At 41.7% G+C, this 23,183-nt stretch overlaps 4 protein-coding genes across 5 annotated transcripts in view; 3 read left to right on the top strand and 1 right to left on the bottom strand.

Moving 5' to 3' along the window:
* Positions 1 to 10,956, top strand: part of myo10l3 (myosin X, like 3) — a 57,896-nt gene extending 46,940 nt beyond the window's left edge. Inside the window, exons 25-41 of one of the 2 annotated variants that reach the window (XM_071918347.2) lie at positions 65 to 907; positions 1,930 to 2,053; positions 2,506 to 2,749; positions 2,924 to 3,019; positions 3,246 to 3,339; positions 4,379 to 4,434; positions 4,533 to 4,675; positions 4,930 to 5,124; positions 5,595 to 5,752; positions 6,283 to 6,406; positions 6,583 to 6,880; positions 7,023 to 7,230; positions 7,452 to 7,588; positions 7,824 to 7,947; positions 8,055 to 8,510; positions 8,628 to 8,819; positions 8,944 to 10,956. In XM_071918347.2, coding sequence (XP_071774448.1) covers positions 65 to 907; positions 1,930 to 2,053; positions 2,506 to 2,749; positions 2,924 to 3,019; positions 3,246 to 3,339; positions 4,379 to 4,434; positions 4,533 to 4,675; positions 4,930 to 5,124; positions 5,595 to 5,752; positions 6,283 to 6,406; positions 6,583 to 6,880; positions 7,023 to 7,230; positions 7,452 to 7,588; positions 7,824 to 7,947; positions 8,055 to 8,510; positions 8,628 to 8,819; positions 8,944 to 9,048 — 3,597 coding nt within the window. In that variant the 3' untranslated portion in view covers positions 9,049 to 10,956. The remainder of the gene's footprint in view (positions 1 to 64; positions 908 to 1,929; positions 2,054 to 2,505; positions 2,750 to 2,923; positions 3,020 to 3,245; positions 3,340 to 4,378; positions 4,435 to 4,532; positions 4,676 to 4,929; positions 5,125 to 5,594; positions 5,753 to 6,282; positions 6,407 to 6,582; positions 6,881 to 7,022; positions 7,231 to 7,451; positions 7,589 to 7,823; positions 7,948 to 8,054; positions 8,511 to 8,627; positions 8,820 to 8,943) is intronic. The other variant, XM_078286031.1, reaches the window with a different exon arrangement.
* glb1l (galactosidase, beta 1-like) overlaps positions 1 to 23,183 on the bottom strand; it is a 180,371-nt gene that overhangs the window by 65,914 nt on the left and 91,274 nt on the right. The window lies entirely within an intron of this gene.
* On the top strand, positions 11,910 to 15,603 carry pttg1ipb (PTTG1 interacting protein b). The gene is made up of 7 exons (XM_071918380.2): positions 11,910 to 12,090; positions 12,638 to 12,693; positions 12,843 to 12,951; positions 13,185 to 13,287; positions 13,983 to 14,048; positions 14,250 to 14,296; positions 14,920 to 15,603. The coding sequence occupies exons 1-7, from the start codon at positions 11,988 to 11,990 to the stop codon at positions 14,961 to 14,963; spliced, it is 528 nt and encodes a 175-aa protein (XP_071774481.2). The 5' UTR covers positions 11,910 to 11,987; the 3' UTR covers positions 14,964 to 15,603.
* Positions 16,231 to 20,410, top strand: sumo3b (small ubiquitin like modifier 3b). Its single transcript, XM_071918342.2, has 4 exons — positions 16,231 to 16,355; positions 16,918 to 17,046; positions 17,234 to 17,305; positions 18,807 to 20,410. The coding sequence occupies exons 1-4, from the start codon at positions 16,335 to 16,337 to the stop codon at positions 18,870 to 18,872; spliced, it is 288 nt and encodes a 95-aa protein (XP_071774443.1). The 5' UTR covers positions 16,231 to 16,334; the 3' UTR covers positions 18,873 to 20,410.

A 23,183-nucleotide genomic window follows, 5' to 3' on the forward strand; every position in this document is an offset into this window, starting at 1 on the left:
TATAGTTACTTAATTTTGCCTTCTATTTCTCTCCCCCTGTCCTTGTCATCTGTCCATCCTTCAGAAGGAGCTGTCCCAGTCTCTGTCCTCCAGCCCTGGGCCGGGCCACACCTCAGACGAGGAGAGCCGTCAGATGGAGGAGATCCTGCGCCTGGAGAGGGAGATCGAGCGTCTGCAGAAGCAGCAGGAGGACGGCGTGTCCCTTCTGGGAGACGTGGCCCGAGACGAGCTTCGCCAGAGGAGGGACGCGGAGATCTACAGACTGGAGAAGGAAGCCTCGCGCGTGGCTACCGAGTTCCTGGATCTCCTGGACTTCGGCGGCTTAGAGCCTTCTCTCTCCAGCGAGGAGAACCTCCACGACCCGACCGAATCCACCGCCCCTCTGGCTGAGGAGGAGGTGGACGAGGGCTTCCACGCCGAGGAGGAGTGCATTCCTTTGCCTGACTTCCCTCCGCCAGCTGTGGCGCCTCTGGACCAGGAAATATTCCAAAGTATTCCCCCTCCTCCGCCTGCCTTCGCGGAAGGACTACTGGTCTCGGCCTCCTCTGCCTCCTCCGCTGCGCCAGTGAAGGTCTCCAATGGACCGAGGCATGTCCCTGTTCTCACGCCTACTTCAACGGCCCCCGCAGACTCCCCAACCCCCGGCCCTCCTCCTGTCCTCACCAACGGAGACAGGCGGCCGTACCTGAGGGCCAGCAGGGGGTCGGACATTGAGCCGGTGAGCGAGGAGCCGTCCCAAAGCATCCTGCAGGACACGGAGTCGGACTATGATCAGGATGAGTACGAGGAGGCTCATGGGAGCTCAGGTGCCAGCACCAACGACGGCCACGCCACAGATGAGGAGGTGTTACGGAAATCTTCCTGCACCCAAAACAGCCTGGACTCCTTCAGGGGCAGCTCCGACTCGGTGAGGCCCGCTAAACGAGAACGAACAGGCTAGGGGTCATTTCTGTCTAAATCTAAAGAGTTAAGTTGTTGGCAGTCTCATTAAAATGAGTAATTCCATCAGAGGTCCAGTGGAATCAAATCATGTCAATTCAGTCAAAACAAGTAAACCCTTTGCAGAAATTGGATTTAATGTTTAATAGAAAGAGCATGAATTGCAATTGCGCTAACCCTGTCTTTTCTTAGTTCTTTTGCCCTCAAAATCCACCCAAATATGAGGTCACTATATTTCTCAGTTGCGTATCCTCCTCTTGTCAGGTTTGACTTCAGTCATGGTTCAGACACATAAGTCTGACACACACCTCAATTTCCTCTGGGCATATTATGCTTCCCACACACTCATTCAACACAAACACCCCTGGGCATCTTAAAAACCGACGTTCAGCGCACACGTTAAAGCCTGAATCTTCCCTTAACTTGTCACAACACCCAGCTCATGTTAGAATCACAGTGGAATACTGTAGCAATGATTTTGTTGGCTCCGCTGGCGTGCATGTGAATCTGTTCCCAGATACTGCCAGTCAAGCAGAGAGCTTGGACCAAACACTGTCAGTTCAGCAAAATGACAGAGGAAGGGAGGGAGCGAGCGTGTGTGTATGTCTGTGTGTGTGTGCATATATGTGTTTTAGGGTTAGGTTGGCTTTGAGTCAAAGAGAGAGTGATGACTTGAGAGAGGTTGTCAGGAGTGGAAGGAGGGGGAGGGAGGGTGTCAGACAGTTTCAGGGCACTGATGTAAGTACTGAAATTACAGAATGAAGCAGTTGACTCCCTGCAGTCTTCACAAGGAAAAAAATGTACCTGTTCATTCTTGACATGAAACCCTTATATTGCAACTGTGCAGGTTTTAGAATTAAATATACATGACTTTATCGACTGTTTGGAGCATTGTAAACATTTGAACATGCCATTTAAATGCCCACAGCACTGCAGATTGCTCTTACAAAGGACTTCTCTAATCAGGAAAAACCTATGTTTGTGTTTCAGTTCATTGACAGCGATGAGGACAACGACGGCTATGTGGACACAGATGAGGAAGTTTCCAATGGGAGAGTGAATCTGCTGAATGGCAGCGGGCCTCCCTACTTCCACAGCTACCTCTACATGAAGAGTGAGTAGCTTTGCCAAATCACTGCCCAGCAGGCATGCAGATGATTTATGCACAGCTGAACGCAGCATGTGTGGCGGTGGTATCCTGAGTTTCAGAAATGTCTTACAGGCTTGCCTTTGACTCCACTGCTGTTGATAGTTATCTTTTTTCCATTTACACATTTACATTTTTTTTGTCAGTAATTCTTTTTTCTTTCTTTCTTTCACTTCTTTTGCATCTTTCATTTCTTTCTTTCTTTCTTTTTTCTTTCTTTCTTTCTTTCTTTCTTCTGCAAGTACTGATGAGGTTTTAAGATGGTTTTTTTTCCATTTTCCTGTCATTTTGTGAGATTTTTCATTGAAGAACATCAAAAATTGAAGTCTTTCTGTTTTTCGTTGTTCTTTCTTTCTTTCTTTCTTTCTTTCTTTTTCCTCCCTTCCCTTTTTCCCTCTGTCCACCTTGTCCTCTCCCAGGTGGCCTGATGATCCCGTGGCGGCGGCGCTGGTGTGTGCTGAAAGACGAGACCTTCATGTGGTTCCGGGCCAAGCAAGACTCCCTCAAATCCGGCTGGCTTTACAAGAAAGGAGGGGGAATGTCCACCTTGTCTCGGCGCAACTGGAAGATGCGCTGGTTCGTGCTGCGGGAGTCTAAGCTCATGTACTTTGAGAATGACAGCGAGGAGAAGCTGAAAGGGACCATCGACATCCGCACAGCCAAGTAAGACCCAACTGTTAGACCCAAGCTCCTTGGTGTTTACATTTTAGACTCACATTTTCACGTTAGGTTAGAATTGATATTTGTTGAATTCATATGTTCGCTTGCTTTAATAAAGGAGAAAATGTTACACTTTATGGCCCACTAAATTGTGGTTTACTCTTGGTCTTTCTATAGGGACATAGTGGACAACCATGAGAAGGAAAATGCACTGAACATTGTGACGGATGAGAGGACCTACCACATCTATGCAGAGTCTCCTGAAGATGCCAGGTACATTATACCTACATATCCCATGGAAAGCCTCTTCATTAAATAACTGTAGTTGCCATATGAGCTGTATTTTACTGTGTTCTTTATCACCTCACTATGGCAATATGTGGAAATGAAGTTCCACCTTGTGGTCGCCAGTGGAACTTCATGGTGTAATTCTCTTAACTGCATACTCACCGATATCCTCTCTTGGTTTTCTGTTTGAACTCCCTCTGACCCCGTCCAGCGGTTGGTTCAATGTGCTGAGTCGAGTCCACAGCGCCAGCCCAGAGCAGCTCATGGAGATGCACCATGAACAAGCCAACCCAAAGAATGCAGTGGTTAGTGCTGTTTTACCTCTGTAGCCTCCTGCCTCGGCCCCAGACACATATTCATTTTCAGCAGTAATGATGAAGCGTGTAACTCAATCAGCTGCACAATGATGTCCAGACGTGGGCCAAAGAGTATTTGTTTTGTAAGTTTTGAGCAGAAATTTTTTTTTTACACAGTACATTGCTAATTTTCATGGATATTAAAAGGAATACAGTGTAGAGTGTAGTGAGTAATAATATCTATTCACAGATACATAAATTAAGTGAGCAAGAAAAAGTGACAGGAAAACATGATGAGAATAAGAACAAAAAAGGAAAATGGAGGAAAGACAAAATTCAAATCAGATAACGTATATACCTAGCTAGCACAAATTATTGATACTCCCTATATTACCCTAACCACCCCTTTACTTCCCTTCAATCTACCTTACCCTCCCTCCTTTCCTATGCCTCCACCTTCTTCCCCCGACCCCCGTCCCTATCCCTCTTTGCCCCCAAATAGTATTTTTAAGTAATTCTTAGAATTTGTTGTAAACTGCTTGGAGTACAAGATGATGAGATTTACTGTATCAGGGCAAGTTAGAGTCAGGTAAGTTGTCAATTACAGAAAAGTAAGGCAACTTTCAAATACCGATTGATCAAATTTTCTGGCACCAACTGTAATGACCCATGAGGCAAACCACATCTGGCACCAAATTAGGTTAAAACCAACCTTAGAAAACATTTGCAAATCACTGCTGTTGTGTGAAAACCTCACAACTTCAATTCAATTGAAGTTTATCCTTCAATTGAAGTTTATGTTTTAACTTCAATTGAAGGATTAGATTATCTTTTATGGGTTTGAGAAAATTCTACGACCCCTAGGGTTTATGAAATTTTCTCAAAACCCATTGGATAAACTCAAAAATGCATGATTGTCAGTCTGAAATAAGTCTGTTTCCTGAAAAGTTGGCATTTGGGAGATGCAAGGTTTTCACCTGACAGCCCAACTATTTGGCTAAGGTCTGATGAAGTCATACTAATTAATCCCTCTCTTGTCTTTCTCTAGGGAACACTTGATGTGGGCTTGATTGATTCTGTTTGTGCATCGGATAATCCTGACAGGTGAGAAACGGTCCACAGATCTAACCCATATCTGATTGAAAGGTTTTTGTTAAAACTACATGCTATAGCAATGTGTGTGTGATGTGTTCTGCTCCCAGACCCAACTCGTTTGTGATCATCACGGCCAACCGGGTGATCCACTGCAACACAGACATGCCGGAGGAGATGCACCACTGGATCGGCCTGCTGCAGAAACCCAAGGGAGACTCCAGGATTGACGGACAGGAGTTCCTGGTCAGAGGTCAGTCAACAGGGATACACACTCTCACAGTATGAGAGTGTGATTCATGTAATTTGCTTAAAGGATATGAGGTGATATAGTTCTGGTTAGCATAGATGGCTAGTGTGATACCGCAGTGAGGTGAGTAAATGCACTGTATTTGCATAAAATAGGGATATATGATAGTGTTAGTGTGACTATTAAGGGAAAAGTCCTTTAATCTAAAATACTCTATTAAGATTCCATGAGTGATTCATTTCTTTATCCCACCCCAGGCTGGCTGCATAAAGAGATGAAGTCAGGAGCCAAAAGCACCTCGCTGAAGCTGAAGAAGCGCTGGTTCGTTCTGACCAGTAATTCCCTGGATTATTACAAGTCGTCGGAGCGCAGCGCCTCCAAGCTGGGAACGCTGGTCCTCAACAGCCTCTGCTCCGTGGTGCAGCCGGATGAGAAGGTCTTCAAGGACACCGGTCAGTTCGTGTTCGCCGTTATACTCCTCTTGCAGAGAAATACGCTTGTGGGTTTAAGTTATTGATATAGTCACTGAAAGAACTGAATAGGAATAATACACTCGCTCTACTAGTAGCGCCATCTCAACCTTCCAGCTGGAAATGTATTGTTTACAATTGTTATACTATCTTTAAAAAAAAAAAAGTTTCCCCAAATGTATGTTGTTTGCACTATTATATTATATACTATTATATTATATAAAATTATACCATATTACTATCTAAAATTCCCCATAGGGATCATTCATCTTTCCTTATCTCGTTTTACACTATTTCATATGCACTCATTTCTAATCTTTGAGCAGTTAGGGATTATTTTTTGCAAAGGAAAAGATATTCCTGATCTTTGAAGTTCTCTTAAGCTCTTCCAGTGAGTTTTTTTTGTCTATTCTACGTTGTTCTAAAAATTACTTTTTGCCTTGTTCACCCAGGTTACTGGAACATAATAATCCACGGGCGTAAACACTCGTATCGTCTTTACACCAAAATGCTGAATGAAGCCATGCGGTGGGCGTCTGCCATACAGGGGGCGATAGACAGCAAGGTTCCCATCGAGACGCCCACCCAACAACTCATCAGGGACATCAAGGTACGACAGCATTCACTACAGTAAAGTCACACTAAAGTCATGGTTACTACTAATTACTATATCATATGTCTGGCTTTGAGATTTTATGCTGTATCTGTACAATACACAATTGACTGCAATGTGCTCATTGAATTACACAAAGAAATCAGCATAACATTTGCATATTGATTTCATCATAACTCCCAATTCATTTCAGCTATGCAAGGCTTTACCTGGGACACACACTGTAGTAAAGTGAGGTACTTGTTCTCACTGTGTGTGTGGAGTGATATTCCTTTAGTCTTGGTTTTGCCTCTTTCAAAGATTTTTTCTGACTTCTTTTCTTCACATTCAGCTGTTTGCTGGATTTACTGCAGTGATGTCATACATCACTGATATTGCTATTCTGTTAGCTTGATCACTTTAATTAAACACAGCGTTGATCTTTTCACTACTATCAATAAGCTGCAGTCTGAGATGCAATCTTGCTAAATTATAAATTCCTGAAGACATTTCTATCAGACTGCTGATCCTGCTCTCTGTCTCTCCAGGAGAGCAGTTTGAACGTGGAGGCTGTGGAGCAGACATACTGGAGGAACCCCATCCTGAGATATACCCAGCATCCTTTGCACTCCCCTCTACTACCTCTGCCTTATGGAGATGTCAGCGTCCACTGTGAGTGTACTGGCCTGCAGCTACTGTTTCAGACTGTTGACTTCTGTTGGTTCTGATAGATGTAGAGTTGATGAGATACCCTATCTGACTAGACGGTTTGTAATTAAAATCTCTCTCTTTCTTTCCTTCTCTCTCTCTCTCTCTCTCTCTGTCCTCGCTCCCCTTTTCTCTCTCAGTGCAAAAGGAGAAGGGCTATGCCAGCCTGCAGGATGAGGCCGTGAAGATTTTCAACTCGCTGCAGGAGATGGAGGCAGTGTCGGATCCTGTGCCCATCATCCAGGGAATCCTGCAGACCTGCCAAGACTTGCGGCCGTTAAGGGACGAGGTCTACTGTCAGCTGATCAAACAGACCAATCACGTCCCTCAGCCCAACAGTCCGGCCAATCGCGCCCACTGGCACCTCCTGACTTGTATGAGCTGCACCTTCCTGCCCAGCCGAGGCATCCTGCGCTACCTCAAGTTTCACCTCAAAAGGTACGATTTCAGTGGGACTCACCTAGATGAGTAAAGGTTCAATACAAAAGCTAAAAATTAAGTGTATTTCCAGGATTGTTTTGTACAAATTGCAGTTGGGTGAAACCCCTATTTCACTATCTATATGTATTTTTCCCCGCAGGATTAAGGAGCTGTTCCCTGGTACAGAGATTGAAATGTTTGCCCATTTCATCGGTGAGTCTCTGAAGAAGACCAAGGCCAGGGAGTTTGTTCCCTCCCAGGAAGAGATCATGGCTCTGGTGACCAGACAGGAAATGACTACCACAGTCTACTGCCATGGAGGAGGCTCCTGCAAGATCTCCATCAACTCACACACCACTGCTGGAGAGGTGAGCAAGCTGTAGTCACTTCTTACACACTGTTAATGTTTCACTTTTGCTAGATTGTTTTAAATGTTCCTCAACACGACATAAAGGAACAAATTCTCAGTGGAGATCTGTGTTTATCAATTTCTTAATTATTCAAAATACAACCTCGTCTCGTGGCAAAACAGGGTGCCATGTAAAAAGGAAACGTTGCAATTCTTGACATCTTCCCCTGCTTCGTCCAGGTGGTGGAGAAGCTAATCCGAGGCCTGGCTATGGAGGACAGCAGAAACATGTTTGCTCTGTTTGAACACAACAACACCATTGACAGAGCTGTGGAGAGCAGGGTCATTGTGGCTGATGTTTTGGCCAAATTTGAAAGGTATGTTGTACATATGAAGATCAAAAGGGTAATTTTCCACTAGATACTGTATTTGATAATACTATTATGCATTCAGTGTCCCAGTAGAATACTATTGCCAGGTAAAGTACATATGGATTTGCTGTCAGAACTTGGTAATGATCAGGCCCAAGAAAAAGACAAAGAAAAGACTAAAGAATGGAGCAAAATAAAGATGTGTAAGTGAGTGGCTTGTGCCGTTGTGATTTCCCACTAGGCTGGCTGGCAGTGAGGAAGCGGAGGATGATGGCCAGTGGAAACTCTACTTCAAACTCTACTGCTTCCTGGATGTGGAGAGCATGCCTAAGGAAGGAGTGGAGTTTGCTTTCATGTTTGAGCAGGTGTGTTTCAGTCATCATGTTCTGCTACGATGAGGGTGTTTTTAATCAGTAAAGATAACATAAATACCAGTTGGTGTCGATGTTTTACTCTGATGCTGCTCCTCCAGGCCCATGAGAGTCTGACCAGTGGCCACTTCCCTGCTCCTGAGGAGACGCTGCAGCACCTAGCCGCTCTGCGCCTGCAGTTCCTGCACGGAGACAAAGCGCGGGTCAGCTGGAGCCTGGACAATGTTTACCCCGTGGGCCGCCTGCGCAACCGCATCCTGCAGTTTACCAAGGTGGGCGGGGCCGCGGGGCCGGGCCACACGCTGGAGCGTCGGAGGACCAGCTTCCTGGATGGGACGCTGCGGCGGGGGTTGAAGACGGGCTCCATGAAGAAGCAGCGCATGGAGGAGGAGCAGATGCTGGAGATGTGGATAAAGGAGGAGACCTCTGCCACCAGGGCGAGCATCCTGGAGAAGTGGTCCCGCCTCCAAGGTCTGGACCAGCACCAGGCCATGCTCAAATACATGACCATCATCAAAGAATGGCCCGGCTATGGATCCACACTCTTTGATGTCGAGGTAAATCTACTGCATCTTTGATTGTGACTTAGAGGATGTCCAGTATCATGATGAAAGCCTGCAGCGCACATGGCATGGTGTTGATCAGATCCTGTGTGTGTGTGTGTGTCTTTGTAGTGCAAAGAAGGAGGCTTCCCTCATGACCTGTGGTTGAGTGTGAGCGCTGAGAATGTGTCCGTCTACAAGAGAGGAGAGCCCAAGCCTCTGGAGACCTTCCCATATGAGCACATCATTTTCTTTGGCGCTCCGCAGCCCTGCACCTACAAGATCACTGTGGATGAGAGAGAGATGTTCTTTGAAACACCACAGGTATGTATTTGTCTCTAATCTTCTCAATCAGGATATATAGAAGAGAACCTTTTCTATACATATCTTTTACATGTGCTGTTTTGTTGCTTTCTGGTGACTGTGTGTTCCATCTGTACTCTGCCAGGTTGGAGAGATCACAAAGATCATGAAAGCCTACATCAACATGATCGTGAAGAAGCGGTGCAGTGTGAGGTCTGTGTCCAGCTACGGAACCAACTGGATCAGGTGATGGACAGGACACGACCCAATATGTACTCAACTACACCTGACCCAAAAGGAGCAGGGGAAGAGAGCGTAGAGAAGACAAGATGAACAAATCACCTCCACAGAGATCATGCCTCAGAGCTTTTGACTGACTATAATACAGCAAAATAGACAAACTCTGTTCAGAAAGACTCAAAAATGGTGATGTCCTCCCTGCTTATGGCAAAATTCAGAACATTCTAGCGTCTGCACAATTATAAGCTTTACAGCTATCTTGACTGAGTATTGCTTTCCTCCATGCGGTCTCCAAGCTGAAAAACCATGTTATGCTCACATTATTTACACTGGTCATTTCTCACATGTTGCTTCAAATGTACTTTAGGCATCAAACATCTTTTTAAAGGATTTTTTTTTAAAGTTTAAAGTAAAGAAGCCCTGTTTCTCAAATCAGATACAGACATTCACACCTAAATTCAGACTTAAGTTCCAAAAAGGGTTTATTGCTTTCAAGCCCACATCCCAAACAACTACTTAAAAGAATGTGTTGCAGTGGCAGATATATTCTGAATGAGTTGAACCTTGTTTGGCACCCTTATTCAAGTGATTTTTTTCCACAGAAAATGGAGGCCCGCTGTTATGAACGTTCTCCTGAATGGAGATTCCCTCAGGTTAATGGGCAATACAACTGTCACGATACCAGGGAGATTATCTCCCTCATCTTGCCTTATGAGTTTCACTGCTTCCAAGTTATTTTGTCTGCAGTTTTGTACTAATAGTTTCGGTGCAGATATGGCCTTCCAGGAATGGAATATAACATTTGGGGGGGTTGAGTGTCTTGGTGCAGTGGTAGCTACGGCTTCCATGAACACCTGTGCCTCTAAAGCACAGCCCCATCTTGAGGAAAAGAACATTTGCCTTTTTCTAAATCTATAAAGGATTGCAGCACACAAAGAAATCCAATGAGTATAACCACTGCATTAGTGGAGATGCAATGTGTATAACCACTGCAATATTATTTTCACAACAGGTGCCATTTGCTAAAAACAGTTGTAAAAACTATTTGCGCTTCTACATGCAATTCATTATTCTAGGACTAGTACTCAGTGTTGAGCTATTTTATTTGTGTACTGAGTTGGATGTTTGTCCTTGAAACCTTTTGTGACTGACGCTGATGTTCAAGGAATATGTTTTGAGGAACAAGCATGATATTGTTTGGCGCGTCTGTGTCTAAAGAATGTTTTATGTGTTTCAGATGATGTCAAAGGCCATGTGAGGGTGGGGTATTTATTATGTGAACTATTAATGGAATGGGAGAGAGAGGCTGAGACGATACACAAAAGCCAACTCAGAGAGGGGAGCAGTGTAATGGAAATGTATTCATGCAATTCTGTTCAATATTTGTGTTGTCCTATTAGTTGTGCATTCAGGGACACGAAATTCATGAGATGCAGAGATAGACAAATTGTTAATTTGCTTCTTTTTGTGCCCTTTTTCTGGGAGCTTTTGCTGACATCAAAGTGATCAAAGTAATGTCATACTGTCCTGAATACCCAGGAAGCTCAGTTCCGTTTGTTGTCTTGTTTAACCTGAGGATATTTCCCTTGAAGGACACCTAGGTCACTGTGGATGAAAACAAAGAACGCAGGCCTACGCCAATCAAGCTATAGTCCGTGATAACAGTATGATTCATATAGGCTACATACTCAGTTTAGTCTTTACCTCACATCACATCACTGTCTCAGTCTTCCATTGCTCTCCAATCTTACTGACTTAGGCTATCTGGTCAGCTGCCGGCGGCCACACCAGAGACTTATCTTGCCATTGACGATGACTGTACTTATGAAATTTCTGCTTGTTTTGAAGAAAAAAAATCAGAAAATGATGTTTTATAACTGAATTTAAAGATGCTTTAATAAATTATTGTATTTCATAAGGTGTTTGGTGTTTGTTATTGTCTCATTATCTATCATGTCAAGAAACTGAGTTTAGGTACATCTACCAGCTCCCTGGATCTCAGTTTCTTTATGCATCAGGCTTACTATGAAAACATAACAAGATAAGGCCATTGAAATAACAACATAAATAAAAATATATTAAGCTCTTCTACTATTCCATTGGCCATTATGCAACAACTGTGTTATAATCTAGAAAAGTACATTTCCCAGAGAAAATGTGCAGGCTAGCTGAAAACAGCTGGAAGAGTGCTTACTTTAACTTGTAACATTAAAGAGTTGAATTCATTGGAAAGAGTTTAATCTTTTAAGTGTTTACACATTTGTCCACCTTTTCACTCTCTGACATTAATTTGTATGGGGAAAACTAAAGGCATTAAATATCCTTAAAAAGCATAAACAGTATCAAAATGTTTACATCCATGCATCTCCTTAAGTGCCTCTAGCTGGAGGCATGTAGAGGGTAGTTGGAGTCCCAAGGTTTTGAAGAGAATAAAAAATAGTAAAGAAAGAGTAGGAGTATGTTAGTTTTCCGCTGTCTCAGTGGTTCTCAAACTGGGGTCTGAGAGCCCCCAGGGGTCCCCAGTAAATTTAGCTGTAGCCTAGATTATTTTCACTGTTATTTCATTCCATTGCAGTTAGCAAAATGAAAGAATGTGCAAGGATGAGTAGTTTGTCCCCCCCCCACTGTTAACTCATTATCTACAGTATAAGGTTATGGACAATTATGTAATTCTGTCTTAAAATAATCTGTATTTTTAGGGTTATTCAAATGAAAAGTTTTGGGAACCCCTGATCTGATCTAGCCTTCAAATAATCTCTGTTTTAAGTGATTTTCTTAGGATGCTTCACCCTACAGCTGTGATGGGTGAAATCATAGCAGACAACAGAGTCAGGAGTTCATGACGTCACCCCTATAAAGTAGAGGTCCACCCCTCAGCTTGACTTCAGAAACGCAACAAAAAGTTAACTGATATTTTTCAAGCAAGCGGGCGATTTCACACGTCGCAAAATGCTCGGAGTTTACAGACCTTTAACCGTAGCTTTTGCCTTTATATTGTGCGGTATTATTGTAACTACAGAGGCGCAGACATCGGCTCCTTCTCCAGCTCCAAGTAAGTATTTCTTTTCCTTGCTTGCTAGCTGAATTAGCCTTCGAGTTAGCTGTTCTGCTTTGTTTTTGCCTTGCCAGGGTCAGGTCAGGAGGCTCAAGGAAGGTTTGTCACATGATAGTACAGAAAAATGGATTTTCACTAATCATAGCGTCCGAGCAAATAATCAAATAATAATTTCATTCACTGGGCTTGAATAAAATTTTCTCATTACACTTAACCTATCTTTGGCACTCTTTGTAATCTAAAGCAAACAAATTTTAGCCTTTCTTCTTTCTTTCTCCGAAGTTATAGTAGCTAAATGTTTATGGGTCACCTTCCAGTTGTCAGTGATTTGAAGCTGGCTCACTTCAAGTTGCCTTGGCACCAAATAGCTGCATGGGATTTGTCACTGTGGACAGATTATAAACTGCACAAAAACTATCTCTAGCTATACTTTGTTCCATCTCCTTTTCTTGTAACTAAATGTATACCACTGCCTGAACCTAGGGCCAACCAGCCCTAATGTACAGTGTACTTAACAGCTTATGACAAAGCTTCCCTATTTCAGTTCCTTGTGCTTTGAGATCCAACACCAGTTGTGATGAGTGCCTGAAGAATGTGACAGTAAGTAGCTCATCTAAAGTCATACATGTGTTGAATGTGTTCTCAAATTCAGCAAGACAAACAGGCCTAGATGTGTCCAGTCTTTCAATAATATACTGACATATGCAACTATCAGTACCAAAAACAATGCTTTGCTGTATTTGTTGCAGTGTTTGTGGTGCATAACAACGAAACAATGCGTCGACTACCCTGTGAGGACCATCTTGCCCCCACGCAGTGTTTGTCCATTAAACGAAGCACGATGGGGGCTGTGCTGGGGTATGGCTCATCAAACCTTTCAGTCCTCAGATAACTAATCCCACATGTGGATATATACTACAAGTTTGTCCTTTCACCGTGATCTTTTGAATTTGTGTGGGACAGCCTAGTAAATCTAGGCAGTAGTGTAGTGTGTAGCTTTTAACAGCATTTGTATAGCCTGTGGCTCATGGTTATGTGATTTTCACTGTTCCTTTTTGTCTCTTAAGTTTGTATCTGTCTTTCATCTCCAGTAAACTTCCAGGTCTTGATCATTACCATGTCGGTGCTGGCTGGCATCATCATCATCGCCATCTTTGTTTGCTGCTTCTGCTGCTGCAAGTGTGAGAGAACTGGGTAAGCAGTGCAAAGCGACATATTCAGTTTATTAATTTATGAAGGACGTCAGACAGGTGTTTGTAGTACGCAGAAACAGGTTTTCTCACCTCACACAAGTGCTAGACCCATTTTAATTATTGTCTGAGCAGTAAACAAAACAGCTGACCAAACAGAGATCTTATTTAAGAGAACACAGTTACAAACAAGACGTGAGGTGGCTTAATTAATCACACCAGTTTAAGACTATGTTCTGTGAACATGCTAATGAGTCACATGTGGTGTTGCCATTGAAATCTGGCTCAGCATCTTAGGAAGGAGGAAGAACACAATGGGTTGTTGTTCTGAAAAGACTGATACAGCCGTCTCCAAAAGCGTGCCAGAATTTGTGGCGGCAATTTAGCTCTGAAACTAACTGCACTCTTCCCGATGAGCTTCTTTTGATCATTTGCTCCAGTCCACGCTAAAGATAAAATTAATTCTATAATGGTTGTTGTATGAAGAGGAGCCAATGATTTGTTTGGTCAAATTATTGGACTATGATGTGCTTAGCTTTGTCGCATTGCACTGGGCTAGAAGGACAGGATATCGCATTTTGTCTCTCCAGCCGAGAGAATGAAACTCCCACTCTTAATAGGCGTTTTCATTTTCATTACTGTGTAAGACTGTATTCACAAAGCCAGGAATAAATCCCCTTTCATGTTCTTATATTCCAGGAACAAGAGAGAAGATGCAAAGGTGGAGCAACAAGCCCGTGCCAGGAAGGCCCGTCAAGATCTGAGGTAGATGGCTATTGAGGTTGTTATTACTGGACCTTTTTAAAGGCATTCAGATCTGAAATGGGGTTTTGCCAGATGCTGTCAGCATACTAGAGCAATGGTCTGCGCTCACCCTTAAGCCATGATTTAAATGAACAAAATGGGTAGGTGCTCATTGTAGCCAAAATGCTGTCTAAACATTTGTCTTTGTTTATGCCCAAACAGGAGAACTGAAATGAAGGTGCGGCATGATGAAATCAGGCATAAATATGGTGAGACATGTTCCTTGTTTGTGTTGTTTAATTTAACAAAAATCAGAACTTTGTAATATCACAGATGCTGTGATGATTGTTTTGACTGTGCTTAGTTTATTTATTTGCAAAATGATAAAACAGCAGCAAAGTGATTAAAACAAGTCAGAAGGGAAACAAAAAAACAAACTTCATCTCATAGCGCCACCTACTGGAGAAAAAACAACATTGTACATATCAGGTTTAGAATTTATTTTACTCCAATACAGTTGCTGATTTTTTTCATCAGTTAGTTTTTCTAACAGTATAATATGCATTTGAACCTTAATTATCCAAAATTCAGACATCGGAACTGACATTACTCAGCCATAATGAACTATATATGCAGCCATGTGAAAACAATAACATTATTGATACCTGCACAGTTATTTCAACAGCAGATTACTATATGCTGAATTTTGGAACAGAAATTATTCATGTTTAGTATTTGAAATTGGCTTTTGCCAATCATTTCAATTGAATTCAATCATCCAAACACAACTTATCTGAATATCTTCTATTCCTAATTGGTTCAGGTTAGTGTGATTCTACTCCAGCAGTACTGTATTAGTTATGTGATTTTGTTCTACATTCTGTTTTTTCAGGTCTGGAGAAGGATAATCCTTACGCCCGCATGGAAGACAATTAAGAAGAATCACAGGGACATGTCTGTTTTTTTTTTAACTCCCTTTTGATGATCGTATTAATGCCAGTAACATCAACATAGCTTATCTCTATTTGGGTAGGCTGTAAAAGTAGCATGTGATAAACTGTGATGATCTGTTTTGTGTGTCAGTGTTAGCCAAAGAATGTCACCAAGAGATTCAGTTAGACTGATTGTGCACTCTGTTTTAAACATATTGTCTTGTATCTTACCTAATGCTTCATGTTCATACATGTCACTCTCTTTATTATGTTGATGGTTTTGTGTTTCTTACCCAGTAATGCTGATGTGAATTATTTTACTCCTGACTCCTTTTCTATTAAGAGAGAGCTTTATGCTTTAAATGTGATACACGAATGTAGCACTGCAGTAACCTTGTTTTTCTTGTTTACACTGGAGTCCAGATGCAAAGCAAACCTGTCAGAAGATATTGTCCAATAGCATAGGAAAATATTTGATCAAATTACTTCTATTAATTTGCATAAAATCCAATATCTTAAATATTTCATTTTCCCCAGGGCATTTCCGTGTTTGCACTGTGCTTCTTTTATAACTAGCAATTTGGTTTGATTTGTAAACTTTTATTGACATACATCATGTGTTAAATATAACACTTATCTATCAGCAGTTCCTTTAAAAAATTTACATTTGTGTGTTACAGCTTTTTGTACCATGTAAGCTGTTGATAAATGTTTGAATCAGATTTGTGATTGAAAAGTGTTTCAAGACTTGTTTTTTTTTATGTGGAAATATTTGCGTTCTTGAATTACATGCATTTGATCATTGTGCAAATGTTGTCAAAGATAAGATTGTTACCATACATGTATGTCTTATAAATGAAATGAATCAGTTTCACTTAATTCTGGGGCCAGCTTTATTTTATTAAGTGGAATATAAGCATTTAATTATAGAGAAATAGTTGAGTCTGGTTTCTTAAGCTATGGATCAAGACTCAAAGTGTGTCCCAGCTTACTTCTGGTTGGTTCTCAACAGCAGTGATGTGTTTCTGGCCCCCAGTGCGAGAGAGGTAATTTATCGTTTGGGTCCTTAGTTTGGATGCAAAAGTTTAAGAACCCCTTAGACGAAAGGGTTGATTTTAAGAACCTTTCGTTTTAAAGTCCTTTTGTTTAGTCTATCTCACGGGGATGCGCAAATTGGCTTGCGCGCTCACGTATCCACGGTCCCGAGGAAAGGGGAACACGTGACCGTTGTGAGCCAATTGCATTTCAAAGTTCTATGCGCGCTCCTGGTCGAATCGAAGGAGACGGAGGAGCTGAAAACCCGCTATCACACTGCCAGCTTCTCGACTAACAATCTGACTTCACAATATTAACAAAGTCCTGGAAAAATAGCAGGATGTCCGAAGAAAAGCCAAAGGTCAGTACTTTTGTTTCTTTGAAACAATAATTTGTTTATGTTTGGAATTAGCTGGCTTCGAACGATGCTCATGATGCCACTTGCAAGTTAACGTTAGCTTTTTGCTAATCTAGCTAGCGTAGCTGCCAGGCTCCAGATACCGCATTTGAGCGGGTAGACTGAGAAAACAAAGGTTGACCAATTTGCGGATCTTTGGGTTGTAGGCGCACATCTCCTTGTTTTTTTGGTGTTGTTGCAGTGCCAGGATCGGCTATTGCTACTTATCGGTCTATATTACTCTATGGATTATTTCTGTACAATAGATAGACAGTGAAATGAATGATGTGTGTTCTTTTTGTTTGCGCCATTGTGGCTTTCTGCGCCAGTTTAACCATAGACTAGCTTGCTATGCTAACCATGGACTGGAAGATTGAAAGGCGTGTGTGTGCGGCTGGTTGGTAGGTATTTACAGCTAACGACGTTGCTTCTAGGACTAAGCTTTATTGTAAATGAGTCTGGCTGGTTTGCTAGCTGGTTAGTGAGATTACTATATTGCTGACGATGACGTTTCTGTCTGTTGCAGGAAGGTGTGAAGACGGAGAATGACCATATCAACCTCAAGGTAGCTGGTCAAGATGGGTCGGTTGTACAGTTCAAAATCAAAAGGCACACTCCGCTCAGCAAATTAATGAAGGCATACTGCGAAAGACAGGTAAGTTCATCCTGTAAAACTAAGGCAGAAACTTCACTCACTGTGGTAGTCTTGTGTTGTATTGATGCATCAAATTAATAAGATGATGCCTGTAATATTCTGGTTTTAGGCATAGTTTCAATTACTATTTGGAAATAATTGTAAAATTTCATTAAAATGCCATTTCTGTCTGTTCTGTCTTTTACAGGGTTTGTCAATTCGTCAGATAAGGTTTAGGTTTGACGGACAGCCAATCAATGAAACGGACACACCTGCACAGGTTGGTGACCTCAGAGCTGGGCCCTGTATCATGAAAAATCCATATGCCATGCTTTATTAAAAGTCCACCTAGTCTAGCCTTTAACCGTTGGCCAACCCACTGCCAAGGTCTACTTGTTGAATTATTGTACATGATATAGGCTATATTAAAATACTGCCCTACAAAGGTAAACAACACAGTAACTATTTTGTGTTTTTCGAAGGTCAGACATGACTCAAGTTTACATGTCATTTTAACAAAACGTAGACCCATAGGTGTTACTAAACATGCTACTAAACCGTATATATTATCCACTTCTTTACCAACAACACTTCTGTCAGGACAGGAGATAATGAAGTTGAAGATGTTGGCATTTTTAAGCACTTACTGCCCTTTAACTTTGTAGGGCAGAATAGACCTCTGACATTGCATTATATTGTGGGAGATAATGGGAAGTTCCTTCATAATAATCAAAAAACATTGCAAAACACTGACTTGCGATAAGCTCACACCTTTGGTTTTTGATAGAACATGACATACAGTTTTCCATTATAAAGTGTTGCAGAAGGATTTCTCTGTCCACCGCAATGTCCTCAAAACATTTTGTTGCTTTCAAAGAGACACTATACGACTGGGATCAGGATGAACCAAGCTTAAACCTCTAATGTAGTCAGATGTGAAAGGCACTATGAAGTCATGCTGTAAACATTTATGCTTGCTTGGCTTGAGTGTTACAACCTTATCTTAATTGCTGTTGCCCATATTGAATGCTTGAAATTCATGTGAGTAGAGAATACAGTTTTTCAGTGGGCAGTCTTATCCCTGCCTGACAGTCTTATCCCTGCCTGCGAGAATTATTGCTCCCTTGTCTCACAGGTCACCCATCGAGCCAGGCCACCCATTAGTTAAACCACAAAACATAGCGTTAGCAATCCTCACACCCAGCTCAATGTATTTGTTGATGGCATGTTGCAGGTTAAATGTGACCATATCACATTAAAGTATTCACAACAAAATTCAAGCACAGTTCAATCTGCAACACTTCATTCTGTTTTCTTCTGGGGGTTAATTTGCAAGGAGTCCTACAAGATGTGTAAATTATATAATCACAAATTTGTCTAGTCGGTAGAAAAATGGGTGTAGCTGAAGTAAAAAATTGACCGTTCCTCCCTGGACAGAGTCTGTTAGATGTGAACAGTAGGTGTGAAGTTGGCAATCATTAAAAATAATGTGTGGTGTTTTCACTAGAGGGAGGTGAAAATTATAGGGGGGGAAATACAAGGAACTCAAAGCAAATGACACTTCAAAATCCCCAATAATGCCATTCCTCCCATAAAGGCTTCAGCTGAAACTCATGATTTTGCATTAATTTGTGCTGTAGACAGGGATCTGTATAGAGGATGGAGGGATCTTCCACTAGGCTAAACGTTATGCATTGGAGACTTTGCTCTGTCCAAAGAATAAATTGTTGATGGGTCCTGAGAATAACTGTTGAGTTATGTAAATGTATTTGTTTTTACAGCTGGAGATGGAGGATGAAGACACTATTGATGTATTTCAACAACAGACAGGAGGGGCCTCTTCTTAAGTGTGAAGTGGACACGCCTCACAGAGGACTCTACACTTGGAAGAGCATCCACACTATTTTTTTTTTCATTATGTAATTGTTCATTTCTGTTTTTTATTTTATTTTTTTCGTCTGCTTACCCAAACATCAAGCTCCACACAACATAAAAGAAGGTAGGCTTATTTCATTGGGGCCAAATCCTAACTTTGAGATGCAGGGTAATTTTTTTATTTTATTTTTTGTTTGTTTTTTTAAACATTCAATTGCTTTATTTACATAAATGGATAATATGAAATTGTCCAAGGCAGGGACAGATCTCAAATTGGCTATGGCCTGCAGTGAAATGCCTATCATGGTTGTTGTTTTTGTTTTTTTCTTTTTTTTTTCTTTTTTTTTGATGGAAAGATGACCTCCTGCATGTCTGTCATTAATCATAAGGTGAACTACATGCCAAAATCCACCCATTTTTTGTTTATTCCTCCAGATCCTAAGCTTTCAAATTCAGGATTAACTGTTTTGAGTCATGTAGCTGATAGGACGCATTCGCTTCGTTGCTGTGGAGAAAAAAAATGCTGGATGGGAGACGGTTGTCTTTCAATCCATAGCTATGAGAGACTTTATATGACAGATTTCTTATGTAACTCATTTTTAGTCATCTTTTTTTAGGAACAACACATTCAAAATAACTTGTCAGATTCATCCATGCTCATTTTTAACTTTTAACAATTTGCTCAAAAACGATGCTTGTGCAGAGAAATATGTATATGGACGCTTTACCTCAATAGTGTCACTCTCAATGCTGATTTGGTTGAATGGTAAATAAAGTATGGTAATGTTTTCTGGACCAAAAATGCTAAATGAACGGTGTTCTGAATAAAAATGGTTTGGTAAATACAAAAGAGCAATGTCAGAGGCGGCTGCAACTCTTAACGGTGGTTTCATATCACTACACAGCAGGAGAACACTTCTGTTAGGGTTTAAATTATTGCCTTTTCCCCCCACTATTTCATGATCCTAGAATGGAGAATCCACCTTAACAGTCCAGAAACAACTCCTAGTCCCTTGTCTGGAATGATTTGTTTCTGTTTTTGTTGAAAGATAGGAGTATTCCATACAGTCAAGTATTGCGTCACTGCTATATTGCCAGTTTGAACACAGTCCTTTAACATCTATCCAAACATTCTTGACAGATACTAGGATTGTTTGTTGACTGAGTCAGACTTGTGCGTTGGTAGCAGTCTTTTATGAGATTGTCCGCCTTCATTCTAAAATAAGATTTGGCAGATTGTGAAGGGTGGAATTGGCAAACAAATATTCCACAGATCTTTGATTTGTACATTATCTGTTGTCCTTATACTGTATACAATAAATATAGTTTGATACTCAGCCTCTTGAATTATATATTACCTTCCATTTGTGTGGACCTGCTATAAAATTGATATTGTTTCAGCTGCGAGCCTGTACACATACCAGAACAAATGTTTTGCAATATTCACGTCTTGGCTGTAAACAAATGTGCAGTCAATAAAAGGCCTCAGTCAAAGGGGAGTACCACTGACTTTGAGTTTTGAAATGGTCATTCCTATACCTCAGGACAGTTTGGTCTATTGTTTACTGCTGTCTCACATAGCCAGAGGTGAGAAGAGTTTGTTTTGGCCACTAATCTGTCATTGTGACAACTATAGGATATACAAGACTCCTAGGTTTTTTAATTTTTACCCTTGGGACAGAGTCAAGTTGTCCCAAGTTTTTTTTAAACAGAGTGGTATCTCCCTTGAAAGAAAATGGAAAACATGAGCTGGAAAGATAAGAGAAGGTTTTGCTTGTGTTTATAATAATGCAGCCTGACTCCTCAGTGGACAATGCACTTGTCATACATTAGAGGGCACCATTGCTCTATGGAGATACAAATGATCCCTACCTACTCAGTGTTACATCTACACGTCTTTCCTTGGTTGAGGAACTCAAATCTCCAGTCCAAAAATCAAGACACAAAGATGTACTTTTTTGTATTTGCTCCAATCTAGCCTTGTGGAGGCCATAACAACATTGGCATCCCCTCGACTAAGAAAACTACTTCCTTTGGCTGCTTTGCGGACAAATTTAGCAACATCTGTGAAATGGTGTCCCCGTGAGGCTCCTTACACAGTGGTTTGATTGTGCTGCCTTTATTTTTGGCATCTGCTTTGCATTTTACATTTCCTCACGGAGCAATCCGAAGCCTCTCTCATACTTCTCTAGTCTTCTCGGAGATGTGCAGCTGCAGGGTGCCCCCTCCACTGATTCACTCAATCACTCCCTTTGGTCTCCAATGCACAACACAGCCTCTCCATGTTTTGTTTCAGTGAGGACACTCGACTGGCTGTGTTGTGTCTGGTTAAAATGCATCGCCCTGAAAGCAGGACTACTGCATTGCATCAAAGTGACAAGTATATGCTTTTTTTGTGTGCTGTGTCTGCTCTAAAGAATATTGTGTACTCATCTTCCCACTGCCTTGCTTCCCAGTATGTGTGTGTGCGGCCTGAGGTTCGACTGGATTTGGGGCCTCCTGGAAATCAGTAACTGTCCCTAACTCTCTCTTAACTGAGCCCCTATATCCAGAGCCCTTAATTGTATGAACACTGCCCATTCCTTCTCTCTTTCTGCCCCCTCCTGTCCTGTCCTGAGCCTTGGAAGAGCACATACACACACACACACACTCTCAAGCAACAGGCGAGACTCCCATCATCTCATTCCCGTCTCAGCAACATTTTAATGCTGCATTCTTGTTGTGCTGTGCGTCACCATCAGCTGTGTCGGGATGCCTGTGAGGCAGCACATTACCCCCAGTTGTTCTCCACCGCAGCTAATGGAAAGACGCGTTATATATTGTTGTTATTGTTGGAGTGCTCATTCATTGTTGCCTTGCCTGTGACATCCACAGCTCTGCTGCCAGTGTACTGTAGGCCTATTTGTGCGTTATTGTGACAAGATAATGGGTGGATTATTGAGACTCCAATTGCTTAGTTACTTATAATATGGCTTTAGAGGGAAGAAATGGAAGATTATTGCCATGTGAAATGATGCTCACTAATTTTGTTATATGAGTTTATTTTATGATAGCTAAGTAATGCAGCCGATGTGAAAGACATCAGTGAATAACAACTAATTCAATGAAATTTGGCCCTCCTTTCAAAATACACCACAGATTTTTGCCCCCATCATTTTCTCACTAGGGGATAATTTTGTCTTTGGTTCCACATCCATCCTTCTTTTAGCTCAAATGCTGTTTGTCGAGATAAAACTGTTCTTATTTTGATACTTTATTTGGATAAATGAACAAATTCTAACCATTGGGTCTATAGTTATTCGTGCTGATAGGGCCAAATGGTGTTCTTTAAATGTTTTCCTTTTCTCTGGCGGTGATAGTAGCACTCTTGCTGTGTTGGCCCATTTGTTTAATGGATATGGAGGAAACACTGCATCATCTAAGTTAATAAAATCGAACAAGTGGATAAAACACACATACGCACACACAGTGGACAAAACAGTGGGGGAGGGGGGCTTCAGACAGGCCACGTCAACATAACTTGGAAGATGTAATGATCATATATGAGGTCAGTCAGCTGTGTCTTGCGTCCTTAATGTGTTCAGCCAGCTAACCTCTGATATGACACACGCCCCTGTTGAATCAGCCTGGACTGAATAAAACCACTGTGCATCTGGAGAACTTCTGGATCCTCTCCAGAGCAGTGCTTGCTGATGTCATCCTCTTGTGTGTAATGGGGACTACACCCTGTCAGGAGATCAGATTTCACCCCAACACATGTTGAAGATGTTGGGGGGGGAAAGCTATGCCTGTCAGTAACCAAGTTATCATAAAGCTGTGGTTATTCAGTGTTTCTTGAGTTTTAAAATGCGGAGAAAAGGTACTGGAGACACTGCTGCGTGTCCAGGGATTTTGGGTCACTTTGACTGATTGCTTTAACCCAGGGATTCTCCAACATTTTTGACTATAGACCCCCATTTGTTGAAAGTTTTGTCCCAAGGACCTCAATCCAAGGAGAGGTCCTGTACTGTAGGTACAAGATAAGACTAGGAGGTAGAGAGAGTGAAACCTCTGATCAGAACAGTTCTTCCACATTCTCTCCTAGTGGTAGATTTTAATTCTAGTGAATGAATTAAGAGTGAAATTTAACTATTCCTAATTTTGCTGCAGATCCACTGGAACCTTCTCAAGGACCCCTGGGAAGTAAAGTGTCCTATGGAAAAGTACAGTATGTAAAACAGATTATTAGTGCATTGACATTCATGCTGGCTTTAATAGTCATTTTTATACCTTATCTCATTGTC

Source organism: Centroberyx gerrardi, chromosome 10, assembly GCF_048128805.1.
Source record: "Centroberyx gerrardi isolate f3 chromosome 10, fCenGer3.hap1.cur.20231027, whole genome shotgun sequence".
In the NCBI taxonomy this organism is placed as follows: domain Eukaryota; kingdom Metazoa; phylum Chordata; class Actinopteri; order Beryciformes; family Berycidae; genus Centroberyx; species Centroberyx gerrardi.